At 37.3% G+C, this 15,445-nt stretch overlaps 1 protein-coding gene across 5 annotated transcripts in view; it reads right to left on the bottom strand.

Annotated features, from left to right (window-relative positions):
• rock2a (rho-associated, coiled-coil containing protein kinase 2a) overlaps nt 1-15,445 on the bottom strand; it is a 232,912-nt gene that overhangs the window by 94,423 nt on the left and 123,044 nt on the right. For all 5 annotated transcript variants that reach the window (XM_087977693.1, XM_043677706.2, XM_043677696.2 and 2 more), the window contains 2 exons: nt 11,076-11,167; nt 269-428 (listed from right to left, as the gene is read on the bottom strand). In XM_087977693.1, coding sequence (XP_087833819.1) covers nt 269-428; nt 11,076-11,167 — 252 coding nt within the window. The remainder of the gene's footprint in view (nt 1-268; nt 429-11,075; nt 11,168-15,445) is intronic.

The raw sequence follows: 15,445 nt of genomic DNA, 5'->3' as shown, positions 1-15,445 counted from the left end.
AAATTTAGTTTATTTCTAATTCGTTTAAATAAAGACAGTTAGCACTTCAATTTTTAAAATAAAAACAAGTGGAATTATAAAGCGGTTGATGCTACAAGAATAAAAAAAATGAAAAATTTTCATTCTTCCCAAGAATTTTACCTAGGAATTTCAAATTGTTAATTTACTGAAGACAGAAAAAGAAAGAAACAAATGGAGCAATTAACCAGTCCCACACTCAAATAAAATTCTTAGTTAATTTCAGGTATGAATGTACAAAAATACTCACTGGCTGTCTCTGAAGTAAGTGAATCCTACAAACGGTAACTGGTTTCCAGCAAAGGCTTTTGGGGTTGGAAAGGTTTCCACTTCTCCTTTATCATCCTCAATATCATCAAAGTTACTCGTATCTATGTCACTGCTCAATTCAGGCACTACAGGGGCAGCAGCTGTTTTCATAATAGAAGAAAAATTTCAAATATTGTATTAGTTATCATTTTTCTTCTCACCATTAAATCAAATGCACATGTGCTACCTTAGTGATAAGCTGGTTATTGCAAAACCCAACATGTTAAATATAAAACATCGATATCTGAGAAAATATTAATTACTGCTTTGTTTTAGCATAACATTGAAACTGCCAATTGGCATAACACTGTTTGAAAATGTAAAAATTGTATTCATGGTTTCCTTTCACAAAATGATTTTCCTCCTCTTGTCAAATCTAAAATGTATCAAATAAACCTAACTTTTGCAAATTTAGTAATTGTCACTTCTAATTTACAAACACAATATTATCACAGTTCTTTAGCTGCTATCCATTGAGTATCATAATATCATAAGTCGCTGGATTTGAATCTGATATCATGTCTATATGTTCAAAATCACCAGCAAGCAAAAACACGAACTGCTGGGCAAAAGCACAGAGCAATACTGAAGGGCAATTACAAAATTTTTGCCAGTGATCATTGTAATTTGCTGTCTGCGACAAAGCAAATTACAATGATCAAGCAAGAAACCAAAAGCTAACTAAACTTGGAATATTCTGGAGTAACCAAAGACAAATCCACGCTTAGTCATAGGTTCTACATTAGATATCACAAGTGAAAGGACAATGAAAAGGTGTAAAGTCAGAAGATCAGGAGACAAACTAAGAAATACATTAATAAAATATTTCTCAATGACAGGCCAGGCTAGCACACTAAGCATTCATTATATCAGCACACAGTGTTTTTGGAATTAAGTAATAAATTCAAATGTGGCCTTTGACAACACTAAGACAAAGCTGCAATAGATGTTATGAAGTTGAAGGTGTGTATTGTACGTTTAAAGAGAGAGTGAATGCTGTTCTGGACAGACAGATTACAAGCATTTGTACAGATGACTCCATGGCAGTCGCAGACTGTATTGGAAAATTGAAAATATTTAACATTTGGCTGTGAAATGGATGCCTGAGTTTTGGTTGCTGCTTTGACAACAATTCGAATGTAACCAGTTTAAATTATGCCCCAGGATACTAAAACCCAATTGAGTTTCAATTTATTGTTGTGCCTACATCGAACCAATGAGATGATCCAATATGGGGAGGGGGTATAAAATACAGACATTTTTGAAAATTGGTCAGGGAGCAACTGCTGTCACGACAGAAATGCAGGGAAAGCTAAGATCTTGCTGTCCAAGAAATTAGGAAACACCATCTCAGGTACCTTTTCATATGAAACATGCAGTAAAAAGAAAGACAACACCCAGGGACATCCTCATCTGGAAGAAGAAAGGCACAGAGGATGACAGCGGCTGTGTGGTTTGGAAATTAAGTTACTGTGATTTTAATAAGTGTCTTTTTGGAACAGCATATTGTTATAGAGTTGGAGGCAGATAGTAATCAATTAAGAGAAAGGGAGGCTTAGAGTTGTGAATAGCTGTTTAATGCTCACTTCTAGAGCTAAAAAATAATTTTTGTTATTTCCTTTAAATAGTGGAATTTGGGAGTTCTTTGTCACTCATATTCTAACAGATTACAAGGTGAGGCGAGGTGAGCTTTTCTGGGTGTTTGGTTTAGTTAACAGAGGGGATCATGTCCATGACATAACACAGGACAAGGAACTTAATGTGCTAAATGGTCTGTAGGTAAGACAAAGAAAATGGCAAAAGGGATAAGCAGTCTGAGCAAATTAAGGACAAAATTCCTTCAAGTGAATGAGAGGATATAACGAGAGGTCTTTACAAAAATGAGAAGCATGTAAGGCTCCAGTGGGAGATACAAATATGGCCCAGGTATCAACTACAAAGATTTGATATGTGTATAACAAAAGGCAGAGACATTTTATGGAGAACTTTAACTTTCACGTAGAATGGGATTAGCGGACAAGCACATATCAGAGTGGCAGTGACTTTCTTGAATGTGCTCAGATAGCTTTCTGAAATACTATATTCTGGAGTTAACAAGAAGGCATGTCATATGAGATTTAGTTATAGTGATGCGCCAGATTTAGTTAACAGCTGTACTTTGCACAAACATTTATCTCATCACAAACTAGTTTAATGAAACTTCACACAACAAAAAACATGAAATGGCTAAGACTGTAGATATAGGCAAGACTAATATCAATGAAATGAGACAGAGAATACCCACAGTAAATCAGTCAAACCCATAAGTGAATAAAAAGGCAGAGGTTCAGTGGACAATGTTAAAAAAAAGTGACAACATAAGAGTTTTGTTAAAAATGTGCCTCTGGCCAACAGGCCAAGCAGGTTGATATCAAACTGTAAACCCATCCAACACGCCTGATGGAAAACAGTAAGAATGTCTCTAGGTCACAGAAAGCAATTGCAAAGTATTTTGCAAATAGATAAATCTAATGGAAGCTTATGGCCAAAACAGTGGAAACAAGGACAGGAGATAGAAAGAAAAACAGGGGCACAGGTAGTCAGGGCTAACTTGGGCTCCTTGAAAGCTGGCAGCACTGATTCCAAAGCAAATCAGGAAATGACAGGAATTTTATGAACTTTTACAATTCAAGAACCATCCTTCCAAATTGGAAAACTGTGCAATTTATTCCACTATTTGAACAAGGAGAAAGGTGAAAATTAGGGAATTGCAGACTAATTAGATGAACATTTGTTGTTTTGAAATACCAGATTCTATCCTGAAGCTCTTTAGAATTTTCATGAACAACTTTGGATTAGATTAGATAGTGTGTAAACAGGTCCTTTGGCTCAACAAGTCCACACTGACCCGCCGAAGCGCAACCCACCCAGACCCATTCCCCTACACCTAACACTACAGGCAATTTAGCATGGCCAATTCACCTAACCTGCACATTTTTTGGATTCTGGGAGGAAACCAGAGCACCCGGAGGAAACCCACACAGACACGGGGAGAATGTGCAAACTCCACACAGAGTGTCGCCTGAGGCGGGAATTGAACCCGGGTCTCTGGCGTTGTGAGGCAGCAGTGCTAACCACTGTGCCACCATGCCCCCATGTCAATGAAAGGCAACATGAATTTGTAAAAGATAAGTGACTAATTTATTTGAAGTGACTAAAGTAGTGATCAAGGAAATAAATGTTTGCTTACATGGACTTCCAAAAAGCACCTAATAAAAGTTTTTCGTAACAGACTGTTAACTAAAGCTAAAGAAACTGAAATTGACCCAGTTAGAAAATCGGCTGAGTGTAGCTGATAGAGAATGTTTCTGGTTAGCAGGATGTAACTAACAGTGACCAACAATAAAGTGCGTTTGTGCCTCTACTATTCATGAAATGTACTCTATCATGTAAATCATGGATACATCGGTCACAAATTCAAATTTGCGGATTACAGAATGTATTGTAAGCAATGGTAATGGAAGCATAAAATTACAGAGTAATAACAGAATAAGCAAATTGGCAGAACTGTGACAAATGGAGTTCAGCATAGGAAATTCTGAGGTAATTTACTTTGAAGTTAAAAAGATTGATCAGAGAATTTTCTAAATGGTGAAAAACTAGAAATAGTGGAATTTTGAAGAGATTTGGAGATCCAGGTGCAGAGAAGGTACTGAACTGTCATGAACTGATAAAGAAAATGATCAAAAACTTAAAACTTAAAAAACAAAGTGTCGACGTCATGCTATATTATATCAAGCTTCGACTGGATCACACCTGGAATACTATGAGCAGTTCCAAACACTGCACCTTGGAGGAAGTAGAACATGGATTTCCTCGAATTGTACCTGCATTTCAATGAATAATAATGCTCCCTGGAATTTAGAGGTTTCAGGTGTAGATTAATCAAGGATTTTAAGATACTGAAGCAACAGATAGGATAACCAAAAACTCTTTTATTGGTTTGGGAGGCTAAGACGAGGGACCAAGGAACAGCATTTATAGGATTTGAACTGCTTTAAGTTATTGTTTGTCACATGTACACAGATACAATCAAAAGTATTGTTTTGTGGGCATATCATAACTTCCATAAGTATATCAGAGTAATAGAACAAAACGTGGAATATATTTTACAGCTACAGAAAAGTTGCAGAGAAAGATCAACTCTAATATAAGAGTGTTCCATTCGTAAATTCATAAGTCTTATAACAGTGAGGAAGAAGCAGCTGTTTTTAAATCTATTGGCATGTGCTTTCAAACTTGTGTCTTCTGCTTGATGAGGGTGGAAAAAAGTACAAACAGACTTTGCTTATGTTGGCTGCTTTCCAGAGGCTGGGGTGGGGACGGGGGAAGAGAAGAATGTAGGCGGAGTCAATGGAAGGAAGGCTGATTTTCATGATGGACTGGGCTGCACATTTTAACAAACTAAAGTGATAGGAGCTCATAACACTTTTGAAAACAACAGATGCTCTGTTAGTTGTTAAACTTTCAAAGCAAATTCAGAACATTTTTATTTACCAAAGACACTATGGGATTGAGGCAAAAAACAATATGGAGTTGGTCGCAGATCAGCCATGATGTCACTGAATGGTTGAACAACCTTGGTGGGATGAAAAGGCCTATTTATGGTCTTAGGTTGTCCATGAATGGTTTTACATTTTGTGAAATGTAATAGCCCTGTACAGCCAAAACAGGTGCTTGGTCAAACAACTTTAACTTGCTGGTTTAGAGAATTTCAAACTCCTTGATTCACAGTAATGTGTCTAACTAATTAAAAGAAGAAATATCCATTTCGGATCACAGGTTGTCAAATAGTAAAGTATGGCTCAAAGGTATATTTGCCATATTCACACCAGACCAGAGGGCTGCTCTCTCGTTAAGAGAGATGGCTGGTGGTGTTCAACCTGACGGTCATCACCACAGGTGAGGGAAAAAGCTGAGGAGTCCCTTCGTGGTAACCTCAGTCGGTGTGGGAATTGAACCCACGTTGTTGGCATTACTCTGCTTTGCAAACCAGCCGCCCAGCCAACTAAGATAACTGACTCCCAATGAATATTCACCACCGTGAAGTTCTGGTAGCTAATTTGTTGGCTGTGTTCAAAGTCTCTCCCTCTCCCCAATAAGGTTTTTAGTTTTGGATTTAGGTTTGCTCGCTGAGCTGAAAGGTTCATTTCCAGACGTTTCGTTACCTTACTAGGTAACATCTTCAGTGGACCTCACGCGAAGCAATGCTGAAAATTCCTGCTTTCTATTTATATGTTTGGATTTCTTTGGGTGGGTGATGTCATTTCCTGGGATGATGTTATTTCCTGTGGTGAAGTCACATCCTGTTCCTTTTCTCAGGGGATGGTAGATGGGGTCTAACTCGATGTCTTTGTTGAGAGTGTTCCGGTTGGAATGCCATGCTTCTAGGAATTATCGTGCCTGTCTTTGTTTGGCTTGTCCTAGGATGGATGTATTGTCCCAGTCAAAGTGGTGTCCTTCCTCATCCGTATGTGAGTATACTTAAAACCCCACTAGTCATAAGAATAGCAGAGCAAAACGGCTGCAGAATGCTTACAGAAATGATTAATGATGCCCAGAACAGACTCCGTAAATACAACCAGGAAATTGTACACCAAAAATCATTACTCAGTCATGCAACAGACCATGAATGGACAGATGCAGTACAACAAGCCATAGATATTAGACAGCGGCAAACAGAAAATGAATAAACTAGACATGCACAAAAAAACTAGACAAACTTACACAAAGTAACACACTGACAACACAGAAACATGGAAAAAAAAACTTATCTGACCGACCCTTAACAGATACTGAAAAAGCCGTCTTAGTTAGAGGATTAAATTACAACTGCCACAATATGGACAAGAAAGATTTCTTAGCAGCATTAGAAACAACACTAAAAGACAACCAACTCACAGAAGAAACCCAACAATCCATCAGATAGGTAGTCGCACCATCATTACGCAGAAGAAAGAAAGGAAACACACTCAATACATAAGAATGGAAAGCACAGGAAAGATTTAAAAATACATTGTTATCCGACCTGCAGATAAAGGACGCTAGACAGTCATTCTAAATCAAAGAGACTGACAGATACCAACACTTACCAACAAGTGGCAATAGACCCGACCCCACAACTAGAGAACGGAATCACAGCCCTACTCAAAAAGCTTCTGAAATCTGGACAAATAAATAAGACCGACTTCCAAAAAATGAAACCAGACAGATCCAACACACCATGCTTCTATGGATTACCCAAAATTCACAAACCCGGAGCCCCCCCCAGACCCATAGTCTCGCTACCTGGAACACCAACTTAGATTGGCCAAGGAGCTACATGAAAGACTAAAACACTTAGTAGAAGGCTCACGCCACTCCATCCACTCCACCCAAGAATTCCTGAAGACCAAAGACACTAAGATAGAAGAGGATGAAATAATGGTCTCCTTTAATGTAACAGCCCTGTTTACTTCAGTCAACGTAAACCTGGCCAAGGAAACACAGACTACACTATTAGAAGACCGAAAGACACATACACCAAACACCACTAACTTCAACAAGGAGATTATCACGCTAGTGGACCTATGCCTTACCACCCACTTCACCTTCAACAATAAAACTTACAGACAAACCAATGGAACACCTATGGGATCTCCAATATCAGGGTTCTTAGCAGATGCAGTAATGCAGAGACTTGAGCAAACAGCTCTGCCAACCATACAACCCGAAGTCTGGGTCCACTACGTGGATGACATCTTTGTCATCACGAAATGAAGCAAGTTAGAGGAAACCTTCAAGGCCATCAATAATACTCTTATTTGCATAAAAATCACTAAAGAGAAGGAAACAACAACAAACTGCCATTTCTAGATGTCACAGTAGAGCGAACAGCCAATGGGGAACTTCAAGCCAGCGTCTACAGATAAACATGACATACATACCAAATATTGAACTACAGAAGCAATCATCCCAACACCCACAAATGAAGCTGCATCAGAACATTATTTCAACGAGCCAACACACACTGCAGCACAGGGGAACTACGCAGAGCAGAGGAAAATCACCTATACCGTGTATTCAAAAAGAATGGATACCTAATGAACATAGTCTATCCATTTCTCAGCAACAAACCCAAACAAGCAGACAACACACATCCAGAAACCCTAGCCACTCTCCCTTACATCAAAGGCATCTCGAAAATGACTGCCAGACTACTCAAACCCTTTGGCATCATTGTAGCCCACAAACCCACCAACACACTAAAACAGCAGGTAATGAACTTGAAAGACCCTATACAGACAATGAGCAAAACTAATGTCATTTATGAAATACTATGCAAGGACCTTAACAAACACTACATTGGACAAACAGGCAGGAAACTAGCCACCAGGATACATGAACACCAACTAGCCACAAAAAGACATGACCCTCCCTCACTAGTATCCTCACATACGGATGAGGAAGGACACCACTTCGATTGGGACAATACATCCATCCTAGAACAAGCCAAACAGAGACACGCACGAGAATTCCTAGAAGCATGGCATTCCAACCGGAACTCTATCAACAAACACATCAAGTTAGACCCCATCTACCACCCCCCTGAGAAAAGGAACAGGAAGTGACTTCACCGCAGGAAATGACATCACCAACCCAAAGAAATCCACACATATAAATAGAAAGCCAGAGTTTTGTTTCGCATGAGGCCCACTGAAGATGTTATTAGTAAGGTAACAAAACATCTGGAAATGAACCTTTCAGCTCAGCGAGCAAACCTATCCAAAACCTCAACCTCAGCTACAAATCTTCTCAAAACTTGCTACGGTTTTTAATATTTAACATAAGGGCAACCAGGAAACAAAGATGTCAGAAAATAATTCAGTTGCACTGAAAGCGCCATATACTACCAAGTACATCAGCCATATTGTACCATTGCCTTTATCAGGGCTTTCAATGGCCTCAGAGTCAGATGTACAGCATGGAAACAGACCTTCAGTCCAACTCATCCACGCTGACCAGATATCCAAACCTAATCTAGTCCCATTTGCCAGCACTTGGCCCATATCCCTCCAAACCTTTCCATTTCATATACCCATCCAGATGCCTTTTAAATGCTGCAATTGTACCAGCCTCCACCACTTCCTCTGGCAATTTATTCATACACGCACCAACCTCTGTGGAAAACATTGCCCCTTAGGTCCCTTTTATATCATTCCCCTCTCACACTAAACTTATGCGCTGTAGTTCTGGACTCCCCCCAGTCCACAGAAAAGATCTTGTCTATCCATCCTATCTATGCCCCTTATGATTTCATTAACTTCTAGATGGTCATCTCTCCCAGCCTCCAACACTCCAGGGAAAACAGCTCCAGCCTATTCTGTCTCTCCCTATAGCTCAAATCCTCCAACCCAGCTATGATTTTGTTCATTCCACAGTTGCAACCATCTGTATCAGCAGCCTGTAATGTGACTTCCCAAAGCCCTGCTCATCTGGAACAGTTCTCAAGTGGATCTGAAGTTGAAATCATCAATGCTTAATGTAGACCTGTTCCAGAACGTGTGGGCATTCAATCTTTGCAGCTAATCAAGGGATACTTCAGCTAGTTAAATTTATTTACCTTTCAAGATTAATTAGAATTCTTCTGACACTGACTTGTTTTTCTGTACTACTTTTGAAGCAAAATGAATATAGTTGATTAGCAGTCTCCTTTCATGGTGCAATGTCTCTGATTCTGAAATTGTACATTCTTAGACCTCCCTTTTTGGTCAAGTAAATTATGATTTGAAAATTTTTATCCATCAATTATTACAGGTTGAAACACTGCATCATTTCCCATACAAACGAGACTGGAGATAAAGCAAACTGCTGTATAGTGGATCAATGTCTATCTTAACTTGAACAGCCTATTTGTATGAGCAACTGAAATTACTTTCAGTCAGCAATCCTTCTCTCATTTACCATTGTGAACTGTCAGACTCATATTTTGTACCAATGCTGTATTAAAAAGACCTAGTTCAAGATGAATCCAAGTCAATTACATCCTTTGTAAATTTACAATGAATAAAAATAAGATTGCCTTTGTTTTGTTACCTGAATATCAGCTAACTTATTCTCAAGAGCTATTACTTACAAACAAAAAATGGGAATACTTATGTGAATCACATTTTAAAAAAAAGCACCCTGTCATAGGAAAGATACCCTCCAAGTGGTACTTGTACTCAAAGTTTTGAAGTTTGTGCAGATTTAATCAATATGCCCACAGACTTTTAAATATGCATACAGAAGAAAATATGAAGTGCTTGATTCAATGGATTTCACATTTTTGTACTAATCTTTGCAATATATATATACTTTACACTCAACAAAGTAGCAAGTGAGTGCTGACAATGTTGTATTATGAAAACTTACCTACTCCCTTAGTTTAATTTCCTTGTTGCCTCTCATTTTAAGAGAAAATACTGAACTGAATATTACAAGGTGTTTGAAGGTTAGGCCTATGAAAGACCAATAAAGGTCTTAGCTAATATACCGCTGAGACAAATTTATTATATAAAAGTATTGTTTTTTAGATTCTGAGTCTCCTTTACAAACACAAAACCTGCAATGCTGAATATCTAATATATGACTAAAAACGTTGGAAGCAATGAACTGGCATGGCTGTATCAATACAGATAACAGCATTGATCATCACTACTTCCAAAATGCTTTCAAACTTACTGAGTGTTTCCAACATTATCAGTTTTTATTTTACTTTTTCCAGATTTACACTATACTGACAGTTTATTTTAATTTACTGAAGCAAAATCTGTAAATCTGCAGCACTGGGTTGATTTCAAATTATTTTACTTCAAGCATAATATAGCGAATATTCTCATGTCATACGATACATGCATGTCTTCATTAATATTTCTACATTTGTGTTGTAATCTTAGAATCACTGACTAATACGTAAATGTGATCAGGTTTCTGGTGAATTTGCTGAAATGAAAAGAACTTTTTTTTTAAACAGTTAGGAAAATATTTTTAAACAATATCACATTCAAAAGCAGCCTGAAAATAACAAATGACAATTTTGAATACCAGTATCATGTCATCAATGCAATATCTAAAGAGTCAAATGTCTGCTTCTTGTTCAACTGAGATCTCTGGGAATGTGCAATTTACAGTGAAAAGTAAAGTTTATGATTGTGATTATGACGCAGAATGTACAAACTGCAATTTTCAATCAGAATTGAAGCAAAATAAAATTAAAGCCTGGACCTTCTAAACAGGATCCAAAAATCTAAGAGATTTCTGATGTCCATAAAATCATCACCTTGTTTCATTAGTTTTCTATATATTTCTTTATTTGTTGTCTGACTAGCATATTATTTGTCACTGTTTTAAATAGTATTCTTTACAAATTTACTGTATTCCTTTTGATACTCCATGTTGCCAGTCAGAAATTAGAATTATGATTATTTGTAAACAACTTCATGTTTAAAGAGATCTTTGGTATGCAAAAAAGTTGAAAATCACTGCAATAATTTGATAGATTGTCTAAAAAAAAAGTTACCTTAGTTGATGAATACTTTGAAAGCCTTCGATTGAATTTTAGTACATTTCTAAGCAAAGGGAAAATACACAACCATGGTTTGACTATCTTGCTCAGTTACATTTCTGCCATTTAAACATTAACTATATCTTGAATATAAGCCAGATCATAAACACCATAATGGACTCACCATCACGTATGTTGTCCCATGTCCACTGATCGTTTTTGAAGAAAGGATGACGTTTGATTTCTTCCACTCCATTTCTTCCTAACCGCACCTCCCTGAACATTGAAATAAATTGGGAGTACTGAGGTATAGCAACCTAAATCAAGATGTCCTTGCTACTCAGAAAAAAATCCTCTTTGGTGAATGCTTTTCATCAATTTTTGGTCCGTGTTAAATGCTTCTGCTTTTTGGTTAAGTATGAACATGGCTGTAATGCTGCATTCTGCCACGTGTGGAATAGACCCATTTAAACACTAAGAACCTTATTGGGGGAGGGGGACTCAGAACACAGCCAACAAACAGCTACCAGAACTTCAGGTGGTGCCAAGCAATTGCAATATACTGGATGATCTTCAACTATGACTAAGATATTTAAATTGAGAATTAATGTAGCTAATCAAAAAAGTTCCAGTCCTGGAAGATTAGCTATAAAGTACCTTTTATTTCCAAAAAGGTTGCATTCCTTTTTAATATATTGAATTACAGAATGATCAGCTGGAATTTGTTTAGGCTCATGGGATCAAATTCTGAATTGCTAACTTGTCGCTGTAACGTGAGCAGCTGTTTCAAATATTTCCAGTTCTAACTTCAGTATAAACAGGAAACTATCCGCACGTGTTTAAAGTGCTCCTGAGTGTTTTTTTTAAATCAATATCTGAATTAGACACAAACTCTAATTTCCTTTTGCCTTTTTAAATATTAAGATTGTTTTTGTTCATGGACCCTATTTCAAAGTTTGATATTTCCAAATTAACTATTTAACAAGTTATCTGTTTAGTGTTGTTAACAACCATATACAATAAATAGCAATTTTGTAATAGCTTAACAAGTATGGTTATATACAGCAAATTACATACCAAATAAAAATATTTATTTTTTCTTCCATGTATTGGAGTAGTAGGAGCAATACTTTGTCCAAGTAACTGTTTTCAATGTAAGCTCACATACAAGATAGCAAAGTAACCAAAGAGGAAACACATTTTACAGTTCAAAATATGTTATTCTTGTCTAACATGCACACATGAACATTTAAGTATGAATATTTATTCATCCACGGGATGTGGGCATTGCTGACTAGGCCGGCATTTATTACCCATCCCTAATTGTCCAGAGAGCGGTTAAGAGTTGACCGCATTGCTGTGGGTCTTAAGTCAATGTAGGCCAGACCAAATAAGGATGACAGTTTCCCTTCCCTAAAGGATATCAGTGAACCAGATGTGTTTTTCTGACAATCGACAACAGTGTCACGACCATCATTAGACACTTAGTTCCAGATTTTTAATTGAATTCAAATTCCATCATCTGCCATGTCAGGATTTGAATCTGGATCTCCAGAACATCACATGGATTCTGGATTCTCTGGACTAATAGACTAGTGATAATACCACTAGGCCACTGCCTCCCCAAATGAATGGACAATAATTAGTGGCAGAATTCCCAAATAACTTTCTCTCCCTAGGCTGAAATTACAGTGCTCTTATCTCTAGTTAGACTGAGGTCTACTGAATCATAAAAGGACAGGGATAAAACCAAATACGTATGATGCAGTAAGACAACATGTGGAGATTCTCTTCAGAAGGAAATTTGTTGCCTTTTCAATATGTTAATGCTGACAACCCAGAAGCACTACCTTGGTCTGCTAAACCATTTCCCCATACCCTCAACAAAGAGTTGGTGCGAGTGCAAACTGATTCAGGGCTTTCACAATATCAGTCAATGACAGGGACAACTGTGTATCTCATTAACCAACAAAATTTATAAGCCAAAAAAAATGAGCAGCGTTTAAAAAGTCATGATTTCAAGTAAAAACAAACAAAAAGAATAAGGAGAAGGAAAGAAATAGAAAAATATGAAATATTGAGCATGTTAGGCAGCATTTTTGCAGAGAAAGAGTAGCAAATGTTTAATCAGGACTGAAAAATGTGACAGATCTTTTATCAGGTTTTAAACAAATAGGAAGACAGAGTTGGGACATCACGTTGCAGCTGTACAGAGCGCTGGTACGGCCACCTTTAGAATACTGCGTATAATTCTGGCCACCCTTCTATATGAAGGATAGTGTTAAATTTGAGAAGATGCAGAAAATATTTACCAGGGTTACAGGATTGGAGCTGCTGAATAGGCTGGGGCTTTTTTCCCTGGAGGGTGAGAGGCTGAGGGGTGACTTTATAGACATTTATACAATCATGAGGAGCATGCATGGACTAAATAGCCAAGGCCTTTTTTTTTTAGGGTGGGGGAATCAAAAACTAGAGGGTGTAGGTTTATGATGAGAGGGATAATATTAAAAAAGGTCCTAAGGAGTAACTTTTTCATGCAGAGAGTGTTACATATATGGAATGACCTGCTGGAGGAAGTGAGTAGAGACAAATAGAATTTCAACATTTAAAAGGCACCTGGACAGGTATATGAATAGGAAGGGTTTAGAAAGATATGGGCCAAATTCTGGCAAACGAGACTGGGTCAGATTGGAATGTCTGATCGGCGTGGACAAATTGCACAAAGGATCTTTTGTCGTGCTGCACTCTATGACTCTAAATGGAAGATTGGTGTGAAGATAGAAGGCAGAAATGATTAAATGACAAAAGGAATAACTTGAGAAGGCAAAAGTGGGAAGGCTAGGATAAGAAGCAAAATAAAAAGTGGGGCTAGAGGAGATAAATGGCAACAGTACAATCAGTACCAAAAATAGGAATAGTGGGAATGATTTTTGAAGTGCTGAAATAATGTCAGGTCGATCAGACTGTAAAATGACATATAGAACATTTTAGGAGGCAAGATGGCAAATGGAATGGGACAGAGATTTAAAACACTGGGTGACCAGAAATATAGGGTGACGTTTGTGATGTGAATGATGTTACACAAAATCTATGTTTGATCTCCCTAGTGTAGAAGAGAGCACATCATAAAGCAATGAGTTACTAAACTGAAAAAATGTATATTTCTAATTAAAAAGTAACATTTTTAAAATCAAAAGCACTTGCAGCAGCTCACAATTCTCATGGCCTCTTTTCTTTGCTGACCAACTTGTGCATTCATTCACAACAATATGCTTTGTCCACATCAAATATATATCATCAAATTCTGAGCTAACATAGTGTACAGACAAATGTCATCAGCCAAAAGAGAAACAGTATTATTCCTTTCATTACAAGCACTATTTTCATTCTGGTTTAAAAACAGAACTGTACTCAAAATCTTTCCTCCCATTCTCTGGCAGCAAAGAAGTCATAACCAAATTTGCATTTGAATTTTTTTTTACATATTATAAAACTTCCCAAAAAGCATTTCACAAATCTGCACAATTGAGAGGAAAAATGGATCAAGATGTGGTAAACTCAGCTGATGATGCCAGTTGTACCAAGGTATGTGAAGTTGTGCTGCAAATAATCCCACAAAATTGGTGCACCTAATAGTTATTCAGATTTATACCAACTTTTATATCTGGCTATCTGTGATACAAGTATCTATGGTAATCCACGCTTTCCAACTTCTTAACACCCTAGACCTTTCATGGATTGAAGTGCTCTCTTTAAAGGAAAGTAACTGACATAAAATGGCTGTCACGATTATATAATCAAATTTGAGGCGAACTTCATGGAACCAGCATGAGATATGCTAAACCCATCAGTACCAAGATTAGCATTCTAAAGACAATGAAACCAGACAACTAAGCTCAAGCATGATGAGCCGAATGGCCACTTCCTATGCTGTAATAATTCTATGAATTCAGCAACAAATTTGCATCTTCTGACCAATTCTCACTTTTGTGATAAGTACACATATTAGACATCAAAGGGCCATTTGCCATTGTTCACCTTGAAAGGACAATGGAGCAATATATTCAGAAATGTACAAACGGTCTTATTTTAATCAGTATCCTTCAGCAACAAAACAGCGAGACCATAGATTTGCAACAACAGAACCTGAAAGGTTTGTGCTCTCTCTCTCGTTCTCTCAGCATCCAAAGTTAGTGCCAAGTTTTAAAAACAAAAGCAACTTGGAAAATAACCATTCACAGAGAACTCTTGAATTCTACATATTTCCTTTTCGTTGAGGAAATAAGACAATAGCTAAACAGTCATAAGCAAGCGTTTCATTCTTGCAATTGAAGAACTTTAAGAACCTACACTACATTTACTTTCACCTTCCTAATTGTGCTAGATATCTTCAATCTATTCATTTAAACCTATTACCTGTATTTGTGTATTTGCTGTTACATTTATGTGCTTATTTTCTCAGGGTTGATAGGCAATAAAGTGTACCTTTTCTTGAATTCAAGAAAACCTCTGAAATAAGCTCTTTTGTTTCCTAGTGAACTACATTTTAATACT

Source organism: Chiloscyllium plagiosum, unplaced genomic scaffold, assembly GCF_037043375.1.
Source record: "Chiloscyllium plagiosum isolate Xiang-an unplaced genomic scaffold, Cpla_swu_hap1 HiC_scaffold_3, whole genome shotgun sequence".
Taxonomy (NCBI): Eukaryota; Metazoa; Chordata; class Chondrichthyes; order Orectolobiformes; family Hemiscylliidae; genus Chiloscyllium; species Chiloscyllium plagiosum.
This window is presented reverse-complemented; position numbering and strand designations above follow the sequence as displayed.